This window comes from Equus przewalskii, chromosome 20 (genome assembly GCF_037783145.1).
Source record: "Equus przewalskii isolate Varuska chromosome 20, EquPr2, whole genome shotgun sequence".
Classification (NCBI taxonomy): domain Eukaryota; kingdom Metazoa; phylum Chordata; class Mammalia; order Perissodactyla; family Equidae; genus Equus; species Equus przewalskii.
In genome coordinates, this window is record NC_091850.1 from 52251496 (window position 1) to 52277375 (window position 25880).

At 43.6% G+C, this 25880-nt stretch overlaps 1 protein-coding gene across 1 annotated transcript in view; it reads left to right on the top strand.

Annotated features, from left to right (window-relative positions):
- Positions 1-117: 117 nt before the first annotated feature.
- Positions 118-25880, top strand: part of NSUN2 (NOP2/Sun RNA methyltransferase 2) — a 29243-nt gene continuing 3480 nt past the window's right edge. Inside the window, exons 1-18 of the mRNA XM_008518838.2 lie at positions 118-281; positions 401-558; positions 1743-1847; positions 5951-6056; positions 8807-8878; positions 9955-10039; positions 11312-11504; positions 13320-13394; positions 14223-14353; positions 16907-16980; positions 17553-17683; positions 18054-18150; positions 20855-21039; positions 21410-21502; positions 22324-22459; positions 23283-23363; positions 23741-23879; positions 25344-25383. Coding sequence (XP_008517060.2) covers positions 186-281; positions 401-558; positions 1743-1847; positions 5951-6056; positions 8807-8878; positions 9955-10039; positions 11312-11504; positions 13320-13394; positions 14223-14353; positions 16907-16980; positions 17553-17683; positions 18054-18150; positions 20855-21039; positions 21410-21502; positions 22324-22459; positions 23283-23363; positions 23741-23879; positions 25344-25383 — 1997 coding nt within the window. The 5' untranslated portion in view covers positions 118-185. The remainder of the gene's footprint in view (positions 282-400; positions 559-1742; positions 1848-5950; positions 6057-8806; positions 8879-9954; positions 10040-11311; positions 11505-13319; positions 13395-14222; positions 14354-16906; positions 16981-17552; positions 17684-18053; positions 18151-20854; positions 21040-21409; positions 21503-22323; positions 22460-23282; positions 23364-23740; positions 23880-25343; positions 25384-25880) is intronic.

The window sequence follows — 25880 nt, forward strand, 5'->3', positions numbered from 1 at the left end:
CTCGTTGTTTTCCGGGGCGCGGGTCGCGGAGCTTTTGGCGCACTTGAAGGTCCCTACAGACCCTAAGAGGAGCAGGCCCGGCGCGGCGCGCGGGGGCCTCAGCTCGGCCCGGAAGTCCGGCGGCGGCGGCGGCGGCGGCGGTGGCTGGCCGGTGGACACGGGTGGCGTGCGCGGCTGCGGGGGCCATGGGGCGGCGGGCGCGGGGGCGGCGACTGCAGCAGAGGCAGCGGCCGGACGGCGCGGAGGACGGTGCCCAGGGCGGCGGGAAGCGCAGTGAGGCGGTAGGAGCCAGGCGAAGGCGGGCCGGGGCCCCGCGTAGGCCTGTCCGACCCCGAGGCCTGCGGGGCGCGGGGGGGAGGCGGCTGCACGGGCCTGGGTGGACGTCCTTCTTGTTCCGCAGGGCTGGGAAGGCGGGTATCCCGAGATCGTCAAGGAGAACAAGCTCTTCGAGCACTACTACCAGGAGCTCAAGATTGTGCCCGAGGGCGAGTGGGACCAGTTCATGGGAGCGCTCCGGGAGCCCCTCCCCGCCACGTTGAGAATTACTGGTTACAAAAGGTAGGGGGACCTTGCTTGTTTCCTCATGAATTGGTACGAGGGGCCCCAAAGTTAAAAACGAGGATGTTTTCACCCGGAAGTGTTAACAGTATTGGAGAGCCGCTGCATGTCAGCGGTGTGGATTCTGGAGTCTGGAAGCATTGAGGAGGGAGCGCAGGGGTCCAACGGCATGGTGACAAATAAAAATGGCAAGTAGTAGGATATATTGGAGTATATGAGGAAGCCACTTTGTGTAAAACTAATTCGGCCTGACCTTGTCTTGCGCCGTTGAGCATGCATTGTATATCTGCTTTAGAGATTCGTTATGGCAAGAGCAAAGGCCCTTGAGATAAAGGTGCAACTTCTCTCCCCCCTCCCAACGTTGGCATCTCCTTAAACATTAAGCATCTTTCTTTAGGCTGGGAACCCATTGCAGTGCTCATCTCTGGCAACACACCTGCCACCCCGCGGTGTTCACTGAGACAGCAGACCTGTCTGCCGTTGCCATCAATCGCTGTGCCGACAGAGCAGCCTCGTGACTGTTGTAAAAGGGACAGTTCAATCATATGTGAAACATACTCTTTGAGGGTATATAACCACCCTGTATACGCCCACTTCTTTGGAGTGCTCTGTTCCTTTGTGGAAAGACTCTCCTGGGTTATAATCCTCAGATTTAAGCTCAGAATAAACTCACCCAAATTTTCATTTATAGATTGGTTGTGGATTATTTTCGTCGACAATGGGTTAAGGAGGTATTGCAAGTTGGGAAGCTAGAATAAGAAACAAAAATGAAGTCGGGGAAAGGGTTGACTCCTGGGGATTCGTGAGCTGAGGATGCCTGCCCCTTGAAACGCAGGAGAATTTGTGACATTACAGAGTTGCGTACAACTTCTGGCACTCTCTTCTTAAATCTTTGTCGTTATGTCTTTCCAAGATCAGCTGCAAGTAAAAATGGAACTGTAGGCACATTTAGGAGGGAAGGAATATGGTGGTATTGTATATAGTTTATCGCCCTTTAGTGATTAAACAATGAAGACTGATTAAATTGTAAAGGAATAGAATAAAAAGGCAGTGGTTAGGGAATGTCTTCTCTCATGTAAAGATAATTTTAGTTTTAAAACCTTTGTAATCTTAAATTTACAAAAAGATAAAACGTATTAAATTAGCCTGTCAGATCAGTTTGAAATGTGCTTATTTTTTAATAGCCATGCAAAAGAGATTCTCCATTGCTTAAAGAACAAGTATTTCAAGGAATTGGAGGACCTGGAGGTGGATGGTCAGAAGGTTGAAGTTCCACAGCCCCTCAGTTGGTAGGTACAACAAAGCTTCATGCTGTTGGATGTTTCCCTGGGATTTTAATCTTTGTCACTTGAATGTATTTCTTGGTAATGCGTTTGCTGTCAGCGCGAAAGAACGTGAATATACTTCCCAGACATCCTCTTGTTCTTTTACCTGGTGCTTTTTATTGATGTTAATTTTTATTTTTACTTTTTTTTTTTTTAAAGATTGGCCCTGAGCTAACAACTGTTGCCAATCTTCTTTTTTATTTTTCCCCTGCTTTATCTCCCCAAACCACCCCCCCCCCCGCCCCCACATAGTTGTATACCTTTGTTGCGGCATGTGGGACACTACCTCAACGTGGCCTGACAAGTGGTGCCATGTCCGCGCCCAGGAACCGAACTGGTGAAACCCTGGGCCACTGCAGCAGAGCATGCGAACTTAACCACTCAGCCACGGGGCCAGCCCCTATTGATATTACTTTATGCTGGTGTGCAAGTTTTCATGTATGAATTGTGGCTCTCTATATTTGAATCATGGAGTTCAGTCGATTTTTCCAGGTCTATCCAGCCTCTTTCCTTCTGTGATGTTGCCACTTCTATCATTTCCATTTAAACCCCTTGTTTTCTCATGTCAAAACTGTTGCAGAGTGGCTTCTCTACCTTCAGAAAAAGGACAGACTTAAGCTCACAAGGTTCGCCAAGGCTGCCCAGCTGATTGTCTTCCCACTGCCTCCAGCGCCCAAGCATACTCTGCACCCCCGTGCCAACTCTTTCTTTACCTGGGCTGGAGGTCCTTTGTTCCCATGGCCCAGTTCAAGTCTCAGGTGTCTGAAGACAATCCCTTGTGTTGACAGTGTAAGGCTGTCCTGTGAAATACCTGAAATATTCAAGCACAAACTGTTGGGACGACAAGCCCTGGGTTAATTTGTAGATATGAAAGTCATTAGGGGCCAGCATGGTGGCACAGTGGTTAAGTTCCCATGCTCCACTTCCACTTCAGCGGCTTGGGGTTTGCTAGTTCGCATCCCGGGTGTGGACTTACCCACCACTTACCAAGCCATGCTGTGGCAGGCGTCCCACATATAAAGTAGAGGAAGATGGGCACCTATGTTAGCTCAGGGCTGGTCTTCCTCAGCAAAAAGAGGAGGATTGGCGCTAGATGTTAGCTCAGGGCTGATCTTCGTCAAAAAAAAAGAATCGTTAAAGTAAATTGTTATAGTTCCACATTTCAGATTATCAGCTTTGAGACACTGAGAGTTCTCACAAAACAGAAAAACTTATTTTAAATGATTGCTGTAAAAAGGTGAATTTTACCAGCATTGTCTGGCAGCTTGTAGAGGTTTTGACTGTTCAAGTGGGTGATGTTATCTTTCCTCTCTAGATACCCTTTTAGTGATCACAAACCAGGGTCAGGTTTTCATTAATCATGGGCTTTAGATTTGCTTACTTTTCTTTTTCGTTGGCCATTTGGGTTTCCAGTGTCCATATCATAGATGTGTACAGCATACACATTTTGCGTGAATACTGAAGGGCCAGATGCTAAAATTGTATCCAGCCAAGGTTGTCTGTGGTCGAAGAATGAAAGTGAATCACTGTCTGATAACAACCAGTCATTCTGTTTGTGTGATTGTTTGCTTTACTTTTCTGTACACCGAGCTGAAGGGTGTGAACAACATATTGTATGATTTGGCTTCCTGATACTTAGCTTTTTTCATTATCAGTGACAGTTGCATGACAGTTTTACTGTATAAACATTTATTCAATCAAATTCACTTGGCAGATGTGGGATACCCCTAAATCTCTCAGCAAGCAAGTAAAGCAGAAACTTACCAAGATGTCTGGTGGTTTTCTGTGTTGTTCAAAAAAAAAAGATCATATAATGTGTTTCTTAACTTTTTGGTACATTTTAGAATAAGATTTAGAGAAGTGTTTTTGGGGACCATGTTTTCCAGAAGGAGTTTTAAGTATGGGACTTAGACCTTAGGCAGATTTCATTTTTCCCCTTACTCTTCACAGACGCAGAACTGTAAGGAATTGTCCTAAAATGTTCTTCTAAAAGCCTTGTTTTGACAATATGTTGTTAACACACCTTATCATTCTTTTTTATGTTTTTTTTAATGTCTGGATTGGAGCTGGTTTATCATAGATGTTGTGTGTATTTACAGAGATTTTATTTTTCCTTAAGAATTTTCAAGTTGTAAAGGTGACAGTGGTGCTTTTAAGTTATCCTTTAGAGACTTGACAAGTTTCCAAATAGGGCTTAACAGACTCGAGCTAAATTTGAATTACATCGCTAAGCATTAAGTACATTTCTTTGTGATTATTTTGTTTGATGTTAAAATCTGCAAAGATTTTAATAAACATTTGTTGGCTCAACAAAGTTGTTCCTAAAGTTATATATGAAACATTCTTTTTATTCATTTTAACTGTCAGTTTGTTTTTGTATTTAACTCTTTGAAAGTTGTTAAATAGTTTTTTCATAAGATTAACAGCTTTCACAATCGTAATTACTTGGAGTAGAATTTTAATCTTGTTACAGTAAATTTACGTTTGAACTCTTAGAAACTATAAGGCACATAAGGAAACATTCACTCAGCTTATATCTAGACTGCTTATCTATGTTTGAAAATGAAAACTCAGGTATTTACAATAACTGATGGCATGCAGCATTCAGACTAATGATGTTTTGGTGAATTGGTAAGATGGTAACTTGGCATGATTATACTGTCATTGATCACAGCCGGTTCAGGGTTGCCAGAAATTAAATAAAAGTAGGCATTTCTCTGTTCAGCCTTGCAAAGGTTGCAATGGGATGGCAGACTTTGCAGGATACTACAGCTAAAGCCAAAGGTGAGTGTATCTGTACCATTTCACCTCTAATGAGGAATATTTAAAACTAAACTCTTAGTTTTTTGATTGCCTGATAAGTATGATTGTATTTTCCTTTTATATTTTTGAAACAGGTTAAATATTGAAGAGGGTACCTGGCATAGGAAATAGAATGAAAGCACTGGGGACATTTGGAGGGTGCCCGTGAACAGATCAGCCAGTTTAAGCCTCATTTTTTGGTAGAAAGAATTTTTCAAATGTATCTCATAATATCGTGACATTTGAGTAGTGTCTCACAATCTAAGGCCTGGGTTTGTTTCTGTCAAATGGGCTCTCAGTTTCAGAGTAGTCAAATGTGTTGTTTTCCAGACATTCTGGTTTCATTTTCATGGCTGTCACCTTAGCTGTAGTTTGACAGTGGAAATGTTGTAACCTTGCATTGTTAAATTAAGCTCATTATTACACCTAGGACTTAATAATAAGGGGTGAAATTGCAGTAACATTTATCACCGAGGGACAGGTTGTGTTTACCTTGGCAGTGGGTGAGTTGTGGGCGTGTGTTGCGTCAGTGTACTGACTTGTGCAAGTGGACATCAATGGACGGGCGCGAGCCAGGTTTAAGAACACATTTGCTAATCAGTGACCTTATCATTAACAGAAAGGTCAGACACATTTACAGAAATGGCAGGGGTGCTTCGTTCTTAGGCCTGTGTAAACAACAGCCTAGGAGATCAAGTTGACGCACTGGTGCTTGCCAAGGTTTTTTAATATTTAAAATATTTTAGTGCATTATAGGACTGGTTTGTTTTAGAAATAGTGAAAAATACAGTAAAAAGGATTGTAATGACATTTTTGTCAAATGTTCTGATGACCTGCCTTACCCCATTATTTTATTCTGTATGATCTGTACTTCTTTAAATTTAAGTAATTTATCTTATGTCTTTTTTTCTGGTGACCTCTATACCGTTGTTAACTTACCATATGTAGCGAAGAGCAGAGGAGTCTCCACTTTATCTGTTCTTGAACATTCATCATTAAACTTTTATAATGATACCACATGCGAGTGTTTCTTGTAAGCCCCGGCTCTCCTGTTTCTGCTGGGCCCTGGTGCAGGTAGAACTGTGCTCCTTCTGTCCCGGGGACATCATGCAGTGTCGGCTGACTGTACTTGAGAGGATGGTGCATGTGAGCAAGTAGAACAAAATGGGTGTCTCATTTGGTATGTGACCTGTATAGGTAAGAAGTTGTCAGGAGAGCACTTTAATATATCTAATCCCTAAATGTTTTACTTTCTTTTTGGTCAGGTATCCTGAAGAACTTGCCTGGCACACAAATTTAAGTCGAAAAATCTTGAGAAAGTCTCCCCAACTGGAAAAGTTTCACCAGTTTCTGGTTAGCGAAACTGAATCTGTGAGTAGATTTGTTTTGATTTCTTGGTTTCCTTAAAGCTTTACTGCTCACTAGTATTATAGCTATCCTTTAACCATGCTTGTACTGGGAGCAATTAGGCAGGTAAGGCATGCAGAAAAGACACCTGTAAGTGTCTGTGCCAGCTGTAATTTCTGACTATATAGCTGTTACCTTGTTTGGCTCATCTAATCCTGAAATTTAGTGAGGACGTTGTGACAGTTGTCGCCTTGGTTTCTCGTTTCTCGCCCTCTTGGGTTTGGGTGGCTGCAGGGCTGGGGTGAGCACAGCACTCGCGCCCTGGGTGGGGCGTCCTTCAGGAGACCACTGCCCATCCACTCTCACTTCCTGAGGTGCACCTGCAGGGGCCTGTCGAACAGGAAAAGTAATATGTTCTCATGGCCATGTTATTTATTTTATTAAAAGTGAGATTTTTAAACTCACTTTTTATCGCTTTTGTTTTTTCTTGCTTCTATCTATACTCCACCTTTGCTAAAACAAACATACAGAAAACACCTAAATATGACAACTTTGGTTCTCGTAAAATGACCTCTCTGTTTCTTTGCCGTCTCAAATTCCTCGATTACAGTTCCGTCACTAGGCTGCTTACCTTTAACATCAAACTGTCCCCAACGGAATAATTGTTCCCTCAGGCGATACGTGATTAAATGAATACCCACAAAGCCTGGAGATTTTAAGCTTTTCTGTTTCCTTTTCATTCTTTTGGAATTCTTAATCATCTCATGATTTAAATTCAGAAATTGCCTCTTCCTGGTTTCTGGTCTCCTTTTTCTAGCCAAGGATACCTCTGTGTGTCCCAGATGATGCTTATTTCATTTTCGTTCTGAGCTTCTCTGTCCACTTCACAGAATTATTGTGTTTCTCTTGTTTCTTCCCTGAAGCCATAACCAATCTAGAAACCCTTCACCTTGCCCAGTTCTGACCTCTGCTCAACCCACAGCTGTTTCCTACTGTGCTGGCTTTCTGTCCATTTAGGTAACCTGGTAAACTGAGCTCTTGTGTGTTGTGTCCGTCCCACCTCCCCCTTCCTCCCCGCCCCCCCATTAGTGAGGAAGAAACAGAACTAAGTACTGCCACATACCTGATTTCTGTGCTTGGGTGACTACAAGAAAGGATTTTCTGGCTTAGCTTTTAATCTGGAGGGAAGGTCAGGTGAGGATGAAGAGATTGCTGGAGAATGGTTTAGGTTTGAGCTTCGGCAGAGCAGAGGCTTCGTGGGGATGGAGTGATGCATGGTTGGGTAGGTTGTGAAAAGCCAGATTTTGGTGACTCCACAAGGTGCAGGAGGTGGGAGTTCAGTGTTGGTCGCATACATCGTAAGGAGCCAGTCTAGGTTTTCATCAGGAGTCAGCAGGGCCGGATGCTCTCTGGGTTCTTCAGACTGGCTGTGCACCAGGTGACTCACTGCTGGCGTGTCTGTAGTAGAGGGCCTGACATCTCCATCCTACTTTAATGCTTTGGGTGAAAACAGGGCAGGCTTATCAGAATTGCAGGTATAACTCAGAACTTGGAATCAGTGTGCGTAGTGAGCTGATCAGGATTTAGTCTTCACAGACTCCTTGCTGGCCAGAAGCCCACGAGGTGAAAATGAGCAGGTATGAATGTACGAATTAGTCAGATCCTGAAGTATCAGATGATGTCCGTTGACGTACGAAAGACCTGTGTTGTAAAGGGGCAGAACCTTCCTGGTAGCTGTATGTTACGGCTTTTTTTTTTTAAGGCATTCATTCTTATGGCTGCTAAAATAGAGTTGTGGTTGAGGCATGTGCTGAACTTCATCAAGAAAATTTTGTCTGCATCTGAACAGTTACACATTTTAACAGTTGTCCTGGCCCACTAGTGAAGACCTTAAGGAGGGATGATTTAGTGAAGAATTTTCGATATTTATCGTTGAGAAGGGAAGAGAGGAGCAGTGGTTGATGTCTTCATCTTTTTTGTTTTTTGGTTTTTTTTTTGCTGAGGAAGATTGTCCGTGAGCTAACGTCTGTTGCCAATCTTGCTTTTTTTGCTTGAGGAAGATTTGCCCTGAGCTGTGGCACATCTATGCCAGTTTTCCTCTCCTTTGCATGTGTGTTGCCCCACAGCATGGCTGCTGCCAAGTGGTGTAGGACCATGCCCAGGAACTGAACGCGGGCCACCAAAGCTGATTAATCACTGATTTAATCACTAGGCCATGGGACTAGGCCCCGTGTCTTCGTCTTTTTGAGAGGCAGTTCTCAGGAATAGAAAGCAGATGTGGCCTGTTCCTGAGAACAGGAGGACTAAGTGATAGAATCTAGGGGGAAAAGCTTCCCAACAGTGGCTTTCTGTCTTGTGCGTGCTTCGGTTGTTGCTGTTCCTGAAAGTCTTTCAGAGGCATTGTCTACCTTTGAGAGATGCTCGTCTAACTTCCTACTTTCCTAAGATGGCAAATTGGGACTATGTAAGCTTCAAGTCCCCTTTTTAAATAAAATTCAGTATTATACCTGCATTTCTGGTACTTTAACAGTAAGTTTTAGTATTAATGGTCATCCCTACCTAGGCTTTACCTGGCATTTTTTATCTCCTAGTATAAAACCATTTATCTCTTAGTATAAAAATCTGTCCTACTTATTTAATGTGCGTGTTATATGACTTTTTTTCGTGTATGAATGTATGGTCTTTTTCTGTTGCATTTGAAATAATGCCCAATATTGGGATCTTTTCCCTTTTCTAATGTCATTGCTGATTTCTTTAAAATTTTGTTTTCTAAGGGAAATATCAGCCGTCAAGAAGCCGTTAGCATGATTCCACCACTGTTGCTGAACGCCCACCCTCACCATAAGGTGTGTGTCACGTGGGAAATTGCGGTGGGTGGGCTGCCTCTGTTTTGTTGAGACCTTTCTTCTTTTTTTTTTGAGGAAGATTAGCCCTGAGCTAACTATTGCCAGTCCTCCTCTTTTTTGCTGAGAAAGCCTGGCCCTGAGCTAACATCTGTGCGCATCTTCCTCTACTTTATATGTGGGACGCCTACCACAGTATGGCATGCCAAGTGGTGCCATGTCCACACCTGGGATCCGAACCGGCGAACCCCGGGCCGCTGAGAAGCAGAATGTGCGAACTTAACCGCTGCACCACTGGGCCGATCCACGAGACCTTTTTTCTTAATATAATTAATCCTTGGTTTTGTTTTTGTTTTTTCACTTTGGATAAAGTAGGGAATGATATATATTTTGTTTTAGGTTCTTTTTTGCATTTTTGTCCTGTTTAATTTTTACAACTTGGATAACTGTTTTCTTCCCTTTTCAAGTTTGTTTATTAATTTATTTACTACACAGACTGTCGTCAATGGTCTTGACTAAGTCAGATTGAAATCCTAGTGAGTGTGTGTCTAGAGCTTGTTCTATGCCGAGCATTGTTCTGCATTCTTTTCATGAATTAATTCATTTGTTATCCACACATCCCTGTGAGAGTAGATGCTATCACTATCCCCATTTTTCTGGATGAGGAAAAGGAGGCAAAGAAAAGTTGAAGTCACTGACCCGAGGTCACCGGGCTGGTCAGTGGCTGAGCCGAGATTTGAACCTGGGCAGCTCTGCCCTGTAGCAGTATGTTACACTGCGTCTTATACTTAGTATCTTTGCTCGTTCTTCCCTAAATTTATTGCTTTCACTGGGTTCTGATGCCATTCTGTTCCCATCCCCTGTGGAGCAAGTATCTGTATCCTTCTGTGATGTGGGGGCAGTGTATATTGAGATCTATGTAAGTTAAATACATCCTGCTATAGGTTCATTCTATAGAGAAATGTATTTAGGTCTTGGAATAGAAATCAAAATACTAGAATGACTCATAAAACTGTCTTAAATGTAGAATGTTTGATAATTCTTAAGATAAAAACGTCATTTTCTTGCTTTGTTAATAGATCTTAGATATGTGTGCGGCACCTGGATCAAAGACTGCACAGTTGATTGAGATGCTGCATGCCGACATGAATGTCCCTTTCCCAGGTATGTGTGGGGCTGGCTCTTCGGAGGGTAGGAATGCTGCCTTGGTGGGTTGTAGATGAGGAAAAGATCACAACATTGCCTGAAGCCGCCTGTGACAAGCAGGTGGGTTTTCTGTCTCTGAAAGTGGAACTGGACATTTGGCACACAGCCTTCCCTAGTTCTCAAACCACATTCACACATTGTGGGAAGGGAGCCTTTAGTTTAGAATTATGTGTGTTTTCTATAAAAGCAAATGGTGTTTATTTATTAAGCCATACTAGAGAGATTTCAGTTTGAATTTTCAATAGTAACAGTTTCATGTTGGTTTTCTTTTCTTTTTTGGTTATTTACTGCCTATGTGAGAGGCAGTAGAGTATAGTTGTTAAGAGATGCTGTCAGACTTCCCAGGTTCAAATCCCACCACCATTTAATAGGCAAGTTATGTGACATTACTCGACAACACTTATGAAATGGATGTCAGTTCTGAACTTGGGAGATGTTATATAAAATTGCAAATTGCTTAGAAAATGGCAGTTATTACAATATCAATGCTGCTCCTTTATGGAGATTCCATTAAGAAGTGAAAAATACTGTTCATAGTGTTTGTTAGTCTTGTAATAATTTTGTCTGCCTTTGTCTCATTCTACTTGCTTTTATTTAAGCCAGCTGCTCTAATTCTGTTTCAAGGGTCGTGCTTGTTAGCACTGTTTTTTAAAAGCCCTCTTTTCTGTGGTAAACGTCTTTATCACAGAAGTCAAACTGAAGGAAGTCAAACTGAGAAGAGGCAGCACCCAGAAACCTTCAGAAGCGGCTCTTAGCTGGGAGTGTAGCTTAGAACCTCCTGGGGAACAGCACAGACGTTCAGGAGACTGGACCCCGCCCCAGGAGTCTGATCCTCAGAGTCTACAGGGGGCCCCAGCACACGTGCAGGCTTTTAAACACTCGTCCAGTGATTCTTTTGTTTTCTACACCTTTTTTAATCCCCTCACCTCCTCCTTTTTAACAAATAGTTATTAATAATAGAAAAGGCATTTTTGGCACAATAGTTTGTACGAAGTGAATAATTGTTAAACAAATGAATCTTGAAGTTTGGAAATTTTGAAGTGACCATAAAATCTGTGCCAAGCCACCTGGTTCCTTTTTGGACCACCTACGTAGTTCCTGCAGATCTTAAGCTGTGGTCTTAAGTTCAGTGGATTGCCATTTCTCATCTGCCAGCCTGGAGTTTATGTATTTCAGGAAATGATTCTCCTTATGCCATGTTTCACCTGACCCTACGTTTTATGTTCCCAGAGGGATTTGTCATCGCTAATGATGTGGACAACAAGCGCTGCTACCTGCTCGTTCATCAGGCCAAAAGGTTGAGCAGCCCCTGCATCATGGTGGTCAACCACGATGCATCCAGCATACCGAGACTCACGATAGACGTGAACGGAAGGAAAGAGGTTCTCTTCTATGATCGCATTTTGTGTGATGTCCCTTGCAGGTATTTATATTGTTAAGAGCCCAGAAAGCCCAAAATCCACTAAGGAAATCAAATCAAATATAGACTGAAATGAAGCTGCACATGAACACATGCACAAGTTTACATGTGATTCTTGTGGCAGCTGGTGTGAGAGAGACACTGAGCCTTAGGCAGAAGACAGACACTCACAATCTTAGTGACGAATAGCACGGCAGACGTAGGATACAGAACGACGAGCTACAGAAAGGGATGGTTTTCATAAGTAATTTTGGTAAGAGATAAAGAAAATATCTGAGAGGAAAATAGCACCGTAGCCGCTCGCTGTGGTGCATTTCAGGCTATTGCTGGGAATGGTGTGCTCATCCCAGGTATTTCCCTCCGTCCTTCCCACATGCGCGTAAGACGCTCAATCGTAGAGTGATACCTCATCACATGGGGGCTTTATGGTAAGGATGTTACTTAGCATCGTGAAAGTTAGGAGTTCAAACCTTTGAGAAACTCGTTTTACCTGTATTTATACACATCTCTTTCTTCAAATTTTACATACAAGTTTTAGAGTTTTAGAATTTACCCTAAAAGAATTTCATGGCGTAACTGAGTTTTTCCACCAAAAACGAGAATAAAACCAAAGATGTCTGTTGAGTTCTCAGGGGCGGTGACATAGGTGGTGATCACAGTTTAATGCCTTCTGAACACATGAGTTTATCAAGTGCAAAATGGCCACAAAACTCTATTAGCACTGAACACGGTGTTTACTATGAGACATCACTGTTAAATGTCACCTTGTTTAAACAAGGGGCGTATTGCTAGTGGTAGAACTCAGTTTGAAAATTGCAGCTGGTAGCACGGAATATAGCTGCGTTTTAAAATACGTGGAAGAGTTCCCCTTTAAAATTTAAAATAGGTCATGGACTGCATTCCTTTGTCTCTAGGTTGCAGTTTTCTAGTTTTCCTTTGAGTCAGTTACTTTCTCACTCCTGTGTTCCTTTGATCAGAAATATAACTCACTTTTATGTTTTGTGAGAATGAAGCGACCTTGTGAGCACTAAGCGGTAAGCTGAGGAAATTCCTAAGATTGTGGTAGAATTTTAAACCACCAGCATACAAGTGAAGGGAGTCATTTGAAAGCCATTATATCTCATAGGACATTTCCATCCTGTAGACCCTTTACCTCAAGGACATGTGACTAGACTGCCAAGGAAAATAGACTTTACAGAGAAAGCCAACAGATGTAGGAATTCCCCCAGAAAAACTGGGCAGATAAAATTAGATGTGGACAGAAAGATTAAGGAATCAAGTCTGGGTTATAAAATTTACGTGGAAATAATTTCCAGTAATAAAAGTACAAAGTCAAAAATGTTTAACTGTGATATATAGAAAATTCTTGGTAAAGAACTTAAATTGGCTTAATTGAGTTTGCTGTGGAAGGTCCTCTGTGAGTCTGAGTTTATCATTCATGTAATTCTGATTAAAATGCCACTGTTGACTAACCAGGTTTCTAAGTAGCAGGATATTTGTGGTCTATGCCCGAAAATTAATTTTGCTAGTATTTCTCTCAAATGGAAGCAAGTTACTCTCTAAGTGTTGAATGAGGTTTCTTTTTCAAATCTATTGTTTCCCTATTGAATTTAAAAGTATAATTAAAAGTTTAATGTATCAGAGTGTCCCCAAGACAGAAATAGAAAGTCACTTGTAGTTTGTGAGAATTTGGATTGTCTTCTAATGGGTATTAATAATAATACCTGTTTTGTAACTTAGCTTGAACGTAATAAGTTTGTTAAACTCTAATCATCTACCTGTACAGAGTGTTAAGTTCTTCACTATCTTTCTTTCCAGTGGAGATGGCACTATGAGAAAAAACATTGATGTTTGGAAAAAATGGACAACCTTGAATAGCTTGCAGCTGCATGGGTAAATACAGCTCTGTGACTGGGAGTGTTTGACAAATCGGCGAGTAAAGGCTTGTTATGGAATTACCTAATCGAGCATGCAGATCTCTCAGGGACCGACTGTAAGCATCGGTGTTAGTGGCCGCCTGCGTGAGAGTCTGCTTGTCTGTCAGAAGTAGTTGTTTTTAAAACCTTCGAAGAGTCGTAAACAGAAGAGTATACTTTTCAGGTACAAGTGTAGATAGTACCTTTGACTGTACTATCCACAGAGCTTTGTATTTATTTTTCATTTAACATTAGAAGTTATACATTCTTAAAGGTGGGACTGTGGGTGATCTAAAGCGTGCTAATGAGTATTCACTGTAAGTAACTCCAGCAGCTGATTTTGTTGCTGTATAAATATTTAGCACTGTTTTTGTGAAACAGGCATTAGGATTAGAATGCACAAAGAGGTACAAATTGTTCATAGAAAGAAAAATCAAGTATTTGTACAAGTTTAGAGGCTTTTTAATAGTGAAGTTCATCTAATATACTGAATTGGCATTAATCAGCTTTATGCTTTGCTCGTTGACATGTTGAGAAAGGTACACAGAACAGCAAAACCATTGTTTATTTAAATAGATGCTTTTTTTATTAATACGAACCATCTCGTATAGGTTTACTCTAATTCCATTTAGAACCTTAAAAAGTTTTTTTCTTTATGGGAATTGTTCATTTTACCTAGAGTATTTTGTGCTTTATTATGTCTGTCATAAAAGCTTGTAATGAATGTATGATATAATAGGGGCCTATGATGTGTGTGCTGTGTGGCTGTGTTTGGTCTTAGGGTAACCTAGTATTTAACCCTTAGCTTACAGCTGCGGATTGCAACGCGAGGTGCAGAACAGCTGGTGGAAGGTGGTAGAATGGTGTATTCTACGTGTTCTCTAAACCCCATTGAAGACGAGGCAGTCATAGCATCTTTATTGGAAAAGAGTGAAGGTAAGCATGCTTGACGAATTTTTAATAAAAGTAAATACTTTTCAAAAAATTTTGTTTATTGTTATAGTATGTAGTCCTGTAGATCTTATTCTGAGCATTTGCTTATGTGGTTAGTCTGTAACTATAAATCTAAAATGAGATTCCCTAATTGAAAACATGCTTGTATAATGGATTTGTTGTATTTCATGAATTAAGAAGTTTGCCCATTTTGTTTTAATAAGTTTGAAAGATTACGTATGATGCTTATCACACTGGGTTTTAAAAACAATTTTAATTGTGGTAGAACGCAAATAATGTAAAATTTACCACCTTAACTATTTTTAAATATACCAGTTAGTAACATTAAGTGCATTCACATTGTTGTGCAGCCATCTCCAGAGCTCTTCACCTTGCAAAACTGAAATTCTGGACCTAGTAAACCACTCCCCATTTTTGTTTTTCCACCATTGTATTTTCTGTCTCTCTGTTTGACCACTTTAGATATCTCTTATGAGTGGACTCTTACAGTATTTGTCTTCTTGTGACTGGCTTATCCCTTGGCATGATGTTTTCAAAGTTTACCCAGGTTGTAGCATGTATTACAATTTCCTTCTTTTTTAAGACTGACTAATATCCCATTGTGTGTGCGGACCACATTTTCCTGATCCATTCGTCCGTTGATGGATGTTTGAGTTGCTTCCTTGTTTTTGGCTGTTGTGAATAATGCTTCTATGAGCATGGCTGCGTGAAACAACTCTTTGACGTCCTGCTTTCGGTTCTTTGGGTGTATCCCCAGAAGTGGAATCGCAGGATAATGTGATAATTGTGTGACCGAGGAGCCGCCATGCTGTTCTCCCAGCAGCTGCACCATCTTACATTCCCACCAACATGCACGGGCTTCCACTTTCTCCACGTCCTCACTTAACAACCAGCGCTTGTTATTTTCTGGTTTTTTGATAGTAGCCATCCTAATGGGTATGAGGTCTTAGAACACTGTTGATGCTGAGGGACTGGACAGAACGTATGAAATGTTCTGAAACAGTAACTTCCATAATATTTTGGTATAAAATATTATTTTTCCTTTTAGGTTTTCACTGAAATGTTAACCTTTCCTCTCATTCTCCTTGAAGTAAATAATGAAAAGTTTCAAACTATCTATGTTTCCAGAATAGAGTGCTACCAGATTTCTGTACATGTGCGTAAGGAGTGAGTTGAAACATAAATACTGGAACAAGTGTATATGTCCTGGGGTCTGTCCACAGCCGGCCAGGCTTCAGGTCTGCTCTGCGCAGTGCTTGTAGTCAGCCCTCTAACTGTTCGCACCTTCGGAGTCCTTTAGACCCGAATTTAGTATATTGAGTTTATTTTGTTTTGCTATACTAATGTAGGCATATATAAAGACATGATTTCTGAATGGTGTTTTTGCATGATCATCATCTCCACATTTTCGGGGCTACGTCTTTTCAAAAGGCATGTGAAGGGAAGGACTGTGGGTGATGTAACTTAATAGTAAGTTTAACAATGGGTGTGGTACTCTAATTATCATCTTACCGGGCAGGCAGGTTTCCAGTTGCTGCTGCAGCCATCTTTCTGCACGTGGTTGTTTCAGACCGCACTGTAGACTCCTCATTTCCACCGGGTTGGGCATCATGTGTACTCGTGGCTTCCTGGGAGGGTTAGACCTTTGCTGAGCCTTGCACTTCATACTTGCTGGGATGTTGACTGGAGGCGGGGTGGTCCCCACCCGAAAGTCCCTGGGGACTTAGCTGGAGGAAGGGCGGCCGATGAACATTGAGTTTACAATGCAGGGGCAGCCCTGGCAGCTTCTGACCAGATGGCGGCAGGAAGTCTCTACCGAGCCCTGGGCGGTGTTTGATCAAGAAAGCTGGTTTCTGTGTGCCCTCACTGCTGTTGAGCGTTCGCTGTTAGGGGAGGAATATTCAGATGTGATAGCGGGAGTCAGGGTGACACTTTTGTCAGAGGTTTCTTACCATCATGTGTCCCTGTGGGGCTTCTTTTGATTTGTTTTTATAACTGTCTGTGTTTTTCATGGCTTCTCTCTGGAGCTTTGTTGGATTTTCCTCTCCTGTGAGGCTGTCACGTCTTTGTCCGTGATCTGTGGGTGGTAGTTCATTTAAAGTTTGCTATAATGGCCCCACCTTACAGCTGGTCATAGGATTGCTATTGTAGACACAGTGTTTTAAAACTGGACTGATTGTCCTGATGGGCAATTTTAGAAAACTAACTGGGGCCTAAATCTGAATGTTTAAAAATTCACAGGTCACTTTAAATCTTGCTTTTTGGTTCTCGAATGTTTGTTAGACATAAAGGCGTGAAGACCCCTGTCATCTAACTGGTGCACATCTGGAAACCACGAGTTGACTGTGCACTCAAGTCCTAGCCCCGTGTTGCACATGAGGTTGCCTTTGCATTGGCCCTTAGTCTAGGATGCAGTGGGGGACTCTGCGACTCCTTAATTCACCAGCTTTATTGAGCTGTAATGTACATGCCGTAACGTTCACTTGTTCTAAGTGTGTGAGTGAGTGATCTTTAGGAAGTCTTTTGGGTCCGTAGGTGCTTTGGAGCTTGCTGATGTGTCTTCGGAGTTGCCAGGACTGAAGTGGATGCCTGGACTCACACAGTGGAAGGTAATGTCTGAGGATTCCGGCTCAGAAGAGCAGGATGGCTTAACAGGCTTGTTAGCGTCTTGACAATTTTGAAGCATCCACATTTGGATAACTTGAATAAATGCTACATTTGATTATACATTTTAGAATCAATTTCTAAATGGTATTTAATGACAAGTGGTATGATTATATGTTTTTCTCTGGCCATAGAGGAATTTTTCTGCCTTTGTTCTGTAGTTAGAAATCAGCTTTGTTTGTTCTCATCCCCACAAGTATAGCTTTGCTTTATTTTTTATTGTCTGAGGATTCAAGCTTCCTTTCCAGTATGAAACAGTTCACTTTTCAGTTTTAAGCCTGAAAGAATCTGAGGCTTGTTTAAAAAAAAAACTACGTAGAAAATGCCTTTTGTACAATGATTGCTCTGTTTTATGGAATAAAAGATGATCTCATTTTTATCTTTGCAAATAGTCCTGGTTTTGGAGAGAAATGAGAGTCACCGATCACCACCTTTGAGAGCATTTACACTACCCCCTGTGACTTTCTTTCTATTATATGGTGCTGGTGATTGAGAATCCTACCCTTTCATTTTGCAGGTGATGACGAAAGATGGACAGTGGTTTGCAGAGTGGGACGATGTTCCTCACAACAGACATACCCAGATTCGTCCTACCATGTTCCCGCCAAAGGATCCGGAAAAGCTGCAGGCGATGCATCTAGAGCGGTGGTGAGTTGGTGGGGTGCTCAGCGTTGAGGGAAGGTGGAGAGGTCGGGCCCTGTGGCATTCCTGTGAGGCCTGGGCTGCTCCTGCGGCCGACCTCAGGTGTGTGAACTTTCCAGCAAGTAAGAACTTTCCACTACCTGCTAGCTGCTGGCATCGGGCATTTGTGAATAATGAAGGTGGTTAGGACTGAATTGATAAGACTGGATCCTTCATTAACTTTAGACACAATACACAGTGGCCATTCTGTGAGCGACGGTTGTGTGTATATTATAGTAAGATGTGACTTTCCTATCACAAATCATCGTTGTGGTAAGATACTAAACGAATGTATTTTGGATCAATTAAAAAGTATGAATTGTGTTTTTTTTTTTAGCCTTAGAATATTACCACATCATCAAAATACTGGAGGGTTCTTTGTGGCAGTATTAGTGAAAAAATGTTCAATGCCATGGAATAAACGTCCACCAAAGGTAAATGACTTCAAAATAACGTAGCATACCATGTGATCTTTTTGTACATTTCAGGCAGAAACTGACAGAGGCCAGTGGAAAGAGTTTTGGAGGATAGACTGGGGCTGACCCTGAATGTGTGGTGGGGGAAAATGCATTTAAATTTTAAGTTTTCCAAAAAGAGGCAATTTCTTATAATGGAGAGCGAAGTGGGAAAGGTGGTGTTTGTGGAATATGTTCCTTCTAAATCTTAAGTCTAATTCTTTAGTAAAAATTGAAAAGATGTAAAGACTGCTCTGTGGCTCTGAATCAGAGCCCCCCGGGCTGGTGTCTGTGCTCGTGGGTTGGTTCACTTGAACCTGCTGCAGGTCAGCAGCTCTGCTAACCTCAGGCCCGCCGTCCTCACCGTCTGTGAGGGACAGTGACAGGCTTTGGCCACCCTGGTTGAAAAGGAGTAGAGAGAGCCTGACTATTGCCGTGAATCTCAGCTGCCTCCTGGGTGGATGTAAGGGAGGCGGTGAAGGCAAGTGATTGAGAAAGAGGGCAGCCTTCCCAGCCTTGAAACGAAGTGGCCGTTTACCATGTGCTGTCTTTATCAGTATGTGCGTCCTCTTTATCAACGCCACTGGTGGTGTTAGTTCATATGTCAGCCTTCCATAGTCATAGAACATGGCCCGGCATCAGTCTGGAGGTCTGTTTCTTCCATGTCTGTGCTTTAAAATTAGGACAAATGGTGCTTCGCCTTTAGAGAGACAGAAAGGAAACAGTTCTCTGGGATATGGCTAATCCAGATTCACATGGAAGGTACAGCCTCAGGCTGGCGCAGGAGTGAAATGGGCACTTCTCGGGCAGCCCCCCTGCTATTCGTGTTGGGCTAGAGAGCATTTCCCTTGGAGACTGGACGTCTACTTGCGTGGTATTCTTGGCTCTGCTGAGTCCTGGACTTCCTGGTCAGGAGTAGCACTGGGGAGCTGAGAGCAGTGCTCTCTGATAAAAGTGGAACCCAGCCACAGATGCAGTTCACATTTTCTTGCAGTCACATTTAAAAAAGTAAACAGGAAAAAAAGTGAAATTACTTGTAATAATGTTTTACTTATCCAAGTATATTTAAAATGTTATTTCCATGTGATCAAACTAAGAAGTTATTAATGAGGCATTTTACATGCTTTCATGCTAAGTTTTTAACAAGGTGTGGGTTTTACACGCTAAGATGCATCTGACTTAGCACCCTCACCTTTGAAGTGGTTAGGGTGCGCATGTGTCTGGCGGCCTCTGTCCTGCACAGCACCGGTGTAGAGCCTGTTATACATACGTGTACTTTAGATTTACTTGCATTTGGGGCTGCATAGACTTTTTTGTCAGGTAACCTCCTATGTAAGTGGGCTTTGAACTTTTCCTTCAGTCTGTCTCCTCTGATGTGGTGTCGTACTTTTTAAAACAACTTGGTGTTATTTGCTGGTTTAAATATTATTACTTCTCCCCTTTTCTGTTGTTATGTCAGTTCTTCATTCATTTTGCTGAGTAAATATATTTTGGTGGCCTGCTCTGCGAGCTAGCACAGCTTGGCGCTGCTGGGGCCACACGGGTAACTCAGATGGACTCTTCGCCTTCAGGATGCCCTGGTCTAGTTGAAGTGATGAGGCATGTAGACAGAGCTAGAGTTCAAGCCAGGGAAAGCCATACTGATGAAATGCTGTTGGTGTATTGACAGAGGCAAGGTTAGATCCCTGACGTGGAGCAGGAAAAGCTTCCTGGAGAATCGGGCATTGATGGGCCCTGAAAAAGAAGGCAGCATTTCCAGAAGCAGAGATGGGGCTAGAAAGGGAATGTACTGTCACTCGCCTTGTCAAGAGGTTTGGGGTGGTGGTTTTGTTTTTTGCCTTTTTTTTTAACATTTAAATAAAAGAGTTTTCTGGGAGGCAGTGTTGCATAGCATTAGTCGCTTTACAGTCTCCCCAGCCCGTCTGCCTTGTGGCTTTGTGACCTTGGGGAACATGTTTAACTTTTCTGTGCGTGAGTATCCTAATTTGTAAGCTTCCTTCATTAGAATTGGGAATTATTACTTTTACCAATCTTGTGACTTGTAGAAAGGACATAGTTTTAAATAATTTTTATATGAGATTTTATATAAAATACATATAAAAATTTTAAGTAGAACATTTTGCTGTTCTCAAAGCCAGTTTGTACTGTTGCACAGTTCAGAAGATCATTCATTATTCAACAGGTGTTTCCTTGGTCCCGGGAGGTACACTGTGTCCTCCTCCTCATTTCCACAGCAGTTTATCCTGGTGCCTTGGATGGCTTTCACCGTCCTTCTCACATCAGTCATTCACGTACTTGTCTTTTCGGCCCTGCCTGCTGTTTAGGGGCGGTGTTCGGCTCCTTTGTGTCCCTCAGCGAGCCTTACACAGAGCAGATGGACAGGAGCTCTGTAAGCGAAGACAAGCTGGCTGCGTTGTCGGCCTCTGCTAGGAAACGGGCCAGCTCTGCTCCTCATGGGGTGAAGGTAGAATCGAATTTAACTTCGAAGAAGCAGTGCCCATGAATTCTGTTTATGATCGCAAATAGGTTTAAAATACTTTTTAAAGGGTTGTTGTCTTTTGTATATAAAATACTATAGAAAAATAGTTAAGATTGATATCGTGAGCTTGGTGTTCTTAATTTTCTTGTGGCAGTGTAAAGTGGGTTGCTCTCTGAGTGTGGACAAACTTGTTGCCTGTTACAGCTGCAGGGCAACTCTGCGCAGTCAAGGCAGCCTATGCAGGCAAACCCTGCAGACCCCACAGCAGGAGGAGCTGCAGACCCCTCCGAGCTGGAAAGCAAACCCGTAGCAGGAATTGGCGACACAGAAATAATTGAAAGAACTGAGAATGTAGAGAATAATGGAAATAGGAAAGATGGCGTGTGTGGGTAAGAAAAAGGGTTATGTCTTGATCCTGACGTTCCAGTGTCTTCCCAGCCCTCGTAGATTAAATGGGATCCCAGAGCTGTTCTGTGGTGGTTTTGCAGAGGGTGGGTGTGGGGCGTCCTCACTGGCGTGGGTCGGGGCTCAGTGCTGATGAGCTTGTGGCGTGAGTGCTGATGAACTTGTGGCGTGAGTGCTGTGGTCTGCCATCTGGAGGCGCGGAGGAACACCCGCCTCCGCAGAGCCTGCGGGTGTGAGACACCCCCCTCGTGGAGCCGGCGAGGGGGCTTGGGAGGAAAGGAAGGGTGTGCTTCTGGCATTTGACGTTGTTACTCACGTTACAGATGGATTCTCTCATCCCCATTCCTTTCTTAGTCCTCCTCCATCTAAGAAGATGAAGTTATTTGGATTTAAAGAAGATCCGTTTGTATTTATCCCTGAAGATGACCCATTGTTTCCACCTATCCAGTAAGGGTTAATTCAACCTTTTTAATTCTTCATTTAAAGAAGTTTACTGTAGAGTTTTAAAATCACAACTGGTCACGTTTAATTGTAGTCTTTTATTTAGCTGTGTATAGCATTTGTTTTTCCTTTAACTGCATGTTAGAGCTGGATGAAACTTGAGAGGTTGACTGAACCTTTCAATTTGAAGTGAGCAGTAATCAGAGAAAGTAAACTGCCCAGAGGGGAGCTGATACAGAGATGGAGAGCCCTGGACTGTCATCGCGGATGTAATCAGCTGGTTGAGTTTAGAGCTCAGTGGCCAAGGCTGCCCGCCTTGTCTCTTGCCTGGGAAATGAAGACTAGATGGTCCAGGTGGGAGGTGGGGGACCCTGATTAGGAATTTCCCAGGCAGAACAGAGACGTAAGGTGCGTAGGATAAACACTCTTGGGTTTATCTCTTCTTTATTCATTAACTTTTAGTATATATTTACCAGAGTGATCACTTGATCACTTATGTTGTCCTCTGGGTAATGATTCTTTGCATATGTTTGTAAAAATCCCTCAAAAGTAGTATAGGTGTTCTTAGCTCATTGTCCTTGGGCTAGCAATTGAGGGAGAGAGGTTAACGTAGGTCCTTGATGTAGTTGTGCCTCAAATAAAAATTGCTTGGAGGTTCCAGGCGAAATAGATTAAGTTTAGAGGATGGGAGTCCATGGCACAGCTCGAGCACCCTTGAATCACATTGAGTTTTAGAGGTGGGCTTCTGTCGGGGAGAGGGAGATTCCTAGAGACAGTCTGTTAAGTTTTGAACTAAACTCTTGTAAACAGCACGATCTTGTTTATAGGAAATTTTATGCTTTGGATCCTTCATTCCCAAAGATGAACTTGTTAACTCGGACTACAGAAGGGAAGAAAAGGCAGCTCTACATGGTTTCTAAGGAGCTGAGAAATGTGCTGCTGAATAACAGTGAGAGGATGAAGGTACGCCTCTCAGGGACAGGTGACGGTGCACCGCCAGGGACGTGGGTGTTGCTCCCCATCTGCTTGGCTTTCACTTGGGGGGAGCGAGTCCTGGTATCTGCTCTCCGTTGTGGGCTGCGGGCACCCGAGCCTGCTGCCTGGTTTCAGAGCCCTTAGCAAGCACGGGAGGCACAGCCATGTGCTTCCTGCCCCACTGTGTTCACCAGGGCCGAGTGTCAGTGGTGTTCCCACCATGTGTTTCACAGGGCAGGGACAGAGGGTTGGGAGGGTCAGACTACTGCTGCCCCGTGGGCCTCTGGGAGTGTTTGTTCTCCTCATTTTCTTAGACATTTTCATTTTTAGGCCCCCATTTTCATTGCCTTTACTGTTTTCCCGACTCCTTTTTCCCTTTGCCTGTGTCATGCAACACCTCTCCAAGTGTGGTCTGGAGTCCGTGGGTTCAGGAGTGTTTGCGTAACAGCGCTCGGGTATTAGGTGCCTTTTTGTATCTCCTTTCGTGGGGTCCTCTGTGGCTTTCAGGGTGACAGCATCCTTGCTCCCTATGGCCTATGGAATGTGTGCTTACATATTCTTGTCTTTTCAGAGTTTCCCGGTTTCCTCTGTCGTGGTAACTCTCAGTCCCTATAAGCCACATAAGCCCTTGCCGTCTGAGAGTGTGAGGCGGGCCCTGAGAACGCTTAGTCAGACGCCTCTCAGGGTTTCTTCTCGCTTCTCCACATCAGCAGCTGCTTACTGCTCTGCCTCCTCGTGTTTGAAGGGATTATTTTAATTGATTATCCTGTGACTTTGATTTGTGTGTTTCATCTCATTTTCTCACGTGCAGGTTATTAACACCGGGATAAAAGTCTGGTGTCGAAATAACAGCGGTGAAGAGTTTGACTGTGCTTTCCGGTTAGCCCAGGAGGTAATTTGGGAAATAGGCCTGGATAGCAGTAGCTCCTCGTAAATGTGAAGCTGTCGGGCGTAGGAAGGTGTTTCCAAGCCCAGCCCGATGGGCCCGGATGCCTACAGCTTGGCTGGCGCGTGGCGGCTCTTCACCGCCCTGCGGGCACTGAGCTCTGCAAGGGCAGGTTTCCTGCTCCTGCTCCTGCCCCAGGGGCATGCTGCTCACATAGGACAGATTCTAGGCAGGGGGCCACACCTGCCTGGAGCTGTTGGTGGCGTGAAGGCTGGACAGGGACCCCAGAAAACCCCTGAAGACGCCTGACGCTCACTTTACACTGGACGGCAAGTGGTTGTACCATTTGTAATGGTGATCCCTCTTTCTCTTTGTTCCCACAGGGAATATATACATTGTATCCATTTATTAATTCAAGAATCATCACGGTGTCGATGGAAGATGTTAAAATTCTATTAACCCAGGAAAATCCATTTTTTAGGAAACTTAGCAGTGAGACATACAGCCAAGCTAAGGACCTGGGTAAGCTATTTGACTTGCACTGAGGCATACCTTGTCCTTATAAAGGCTGCAAAGATGCAGCTGTTCCCGCTCGTTGGGTCTTTCCCAGAGGCTTTCTTTTTATTGACTGTGTCAAATTCCAGAGTGCTTTCTGGAAACATAATTGACATCTTGGTGTCTTGAAGGTCAAGGGTCACCCTGGGGTTCATCTACTTCCTCAGGCCCTAGTGGAGCCGTGGGCTGCCAGCCACCAGCGGGGCATCTGTGCAGGTACTGGGGCCTGGCCGGCCCACCAGGCAGAACTCCGAGTTACACCGTTGAGCAGGCCCCAGGGAGGGGCCCCGTGTGGAAGCCCAGGGTGTGTCTGGTGCGTGGGTGTGTCAGCATCACGAGGTGCACGAGGCCAAGTCACATAGGCCATCGAGCCCGTTTGGCATTTGGCCAACCCCGTCCTAAGGGAGCATGCAGTCCTGTCAGCATTCCCACTGCTTTGCTGGCAGCCAAAGTAGATTATCGTCACATTGTTGCTCTTAGAATTCATTAACTTCCACTTCAAATCACTATTAATTCCACTGAGGATTCTGAGTTTGTTTTTCTTTTTATTCTTGTTTATTTTTTATGACTTACTGGTCAGTGTTTCTGGCTCAATTTGATGAGAACTGCACAAATCAATTATTGCAGTTACGTGAGGGTCTTTCTTACTCATGTTTAAAGTGATGGCCTGAAGAGGATGAAACGTTCCATGTCAGATGAGAACCACCGTTACAGTGGAGATTCTTGTACAGGATAAAGGAACTGTTTGTTTTCCTTTTGATCCTACATTTACATGATTGCCATATAATTTTTGACAATTTTATTTCCTTTTTTTGGGGGGAAGATTATCAGCGAACATCTGCTGCCAATCCTCCTCGTTTTGCTGAGGAAGACTGGCCCTGAGCTAACATCTGTGCCCATCTTCCTCCATTTTTCTATATATGGGACGCCTGCCACAGCATGGATTGACAGGCGGTGCACAGGTCCACACCCGGGATCTGAAGTGGTGAACCCTGGGCCGCCAAAGCGGAACCTGCGAACTTAAGTGCTGTGCCACTGGGCTGGCCCCAAATTTTTGGCAGTTTTTGAGTGTTGTTTCTTGCTGTTTCCGGGCTTTGGAGCAATTATTTATTTAATCTTGAATTTTGAGAATTAACCAGTGTTGAGTCCCCACCTCGCTGCTTCTGAGAGGCTTGCTGTGGAGCCCCACTCCGTCCCCAAAGGCCTTTGCCTGGTCCTCTGCCACATGGTCTTTACTGCCCCACTTGGCACGTGGCTTGCTGATGGCTTCATGTTTTTAGAAAGAAAGGCCTCCCTCCTCCACTGAGAGCCTTGAGACCAAGAGTAGAGATGGTTTGTTGCTCTTTCTACAATGCTGGGCACGTGACTATGCTCAACAGAGGTGTCCACCTACTGGAGTGCCTGGCCAATGCACGTGTGTTTCTCTTCCAGCCAAGGGGAGCGTCGTCCTGAAGTACGAGCCGGACCCCACGTAAGTGAGGATGCTCTGCGATCGGGCCTTGGCCGTCTCATCAGTGGGGGCGCGGGTGGTCTGAGATGCCTTTTATGAATGTTCCCCTAAAGGTAGGATTTGAGGAGTGTAGAACAGAAGTGCTGTTCTTGTGCATCATATCGAGGGTGATGTTTCGTAGAACATTAGCTCAGGCCAAATGTATTTTTGTTTAGAGAATAAAATACATAGTATTTGTTCTCTATGCCTTAGAAATCTAATTCTCATTTCTGTCTTAAACAGAAGTAACGTAAAGATGGAACAGTCAAGAGAGGCTGGGTTGCTCCATCTCTCCTGGTTCGGGCAGTGTTTGTGCACTCCCTGTTAGCTTCAGGCAGGGTTGCTCTAGGGCAGGGTGTGGGGATTCGCTGGAGAAGACGCACAGGTCCAGCCCCCTGTAGCTCACACTGGCGGCCACCACGTGACCCCTGCCCTGTGGTGCTTAGCCGTGTGTCTCCAGCCCCTCAGGAACCTCAGAG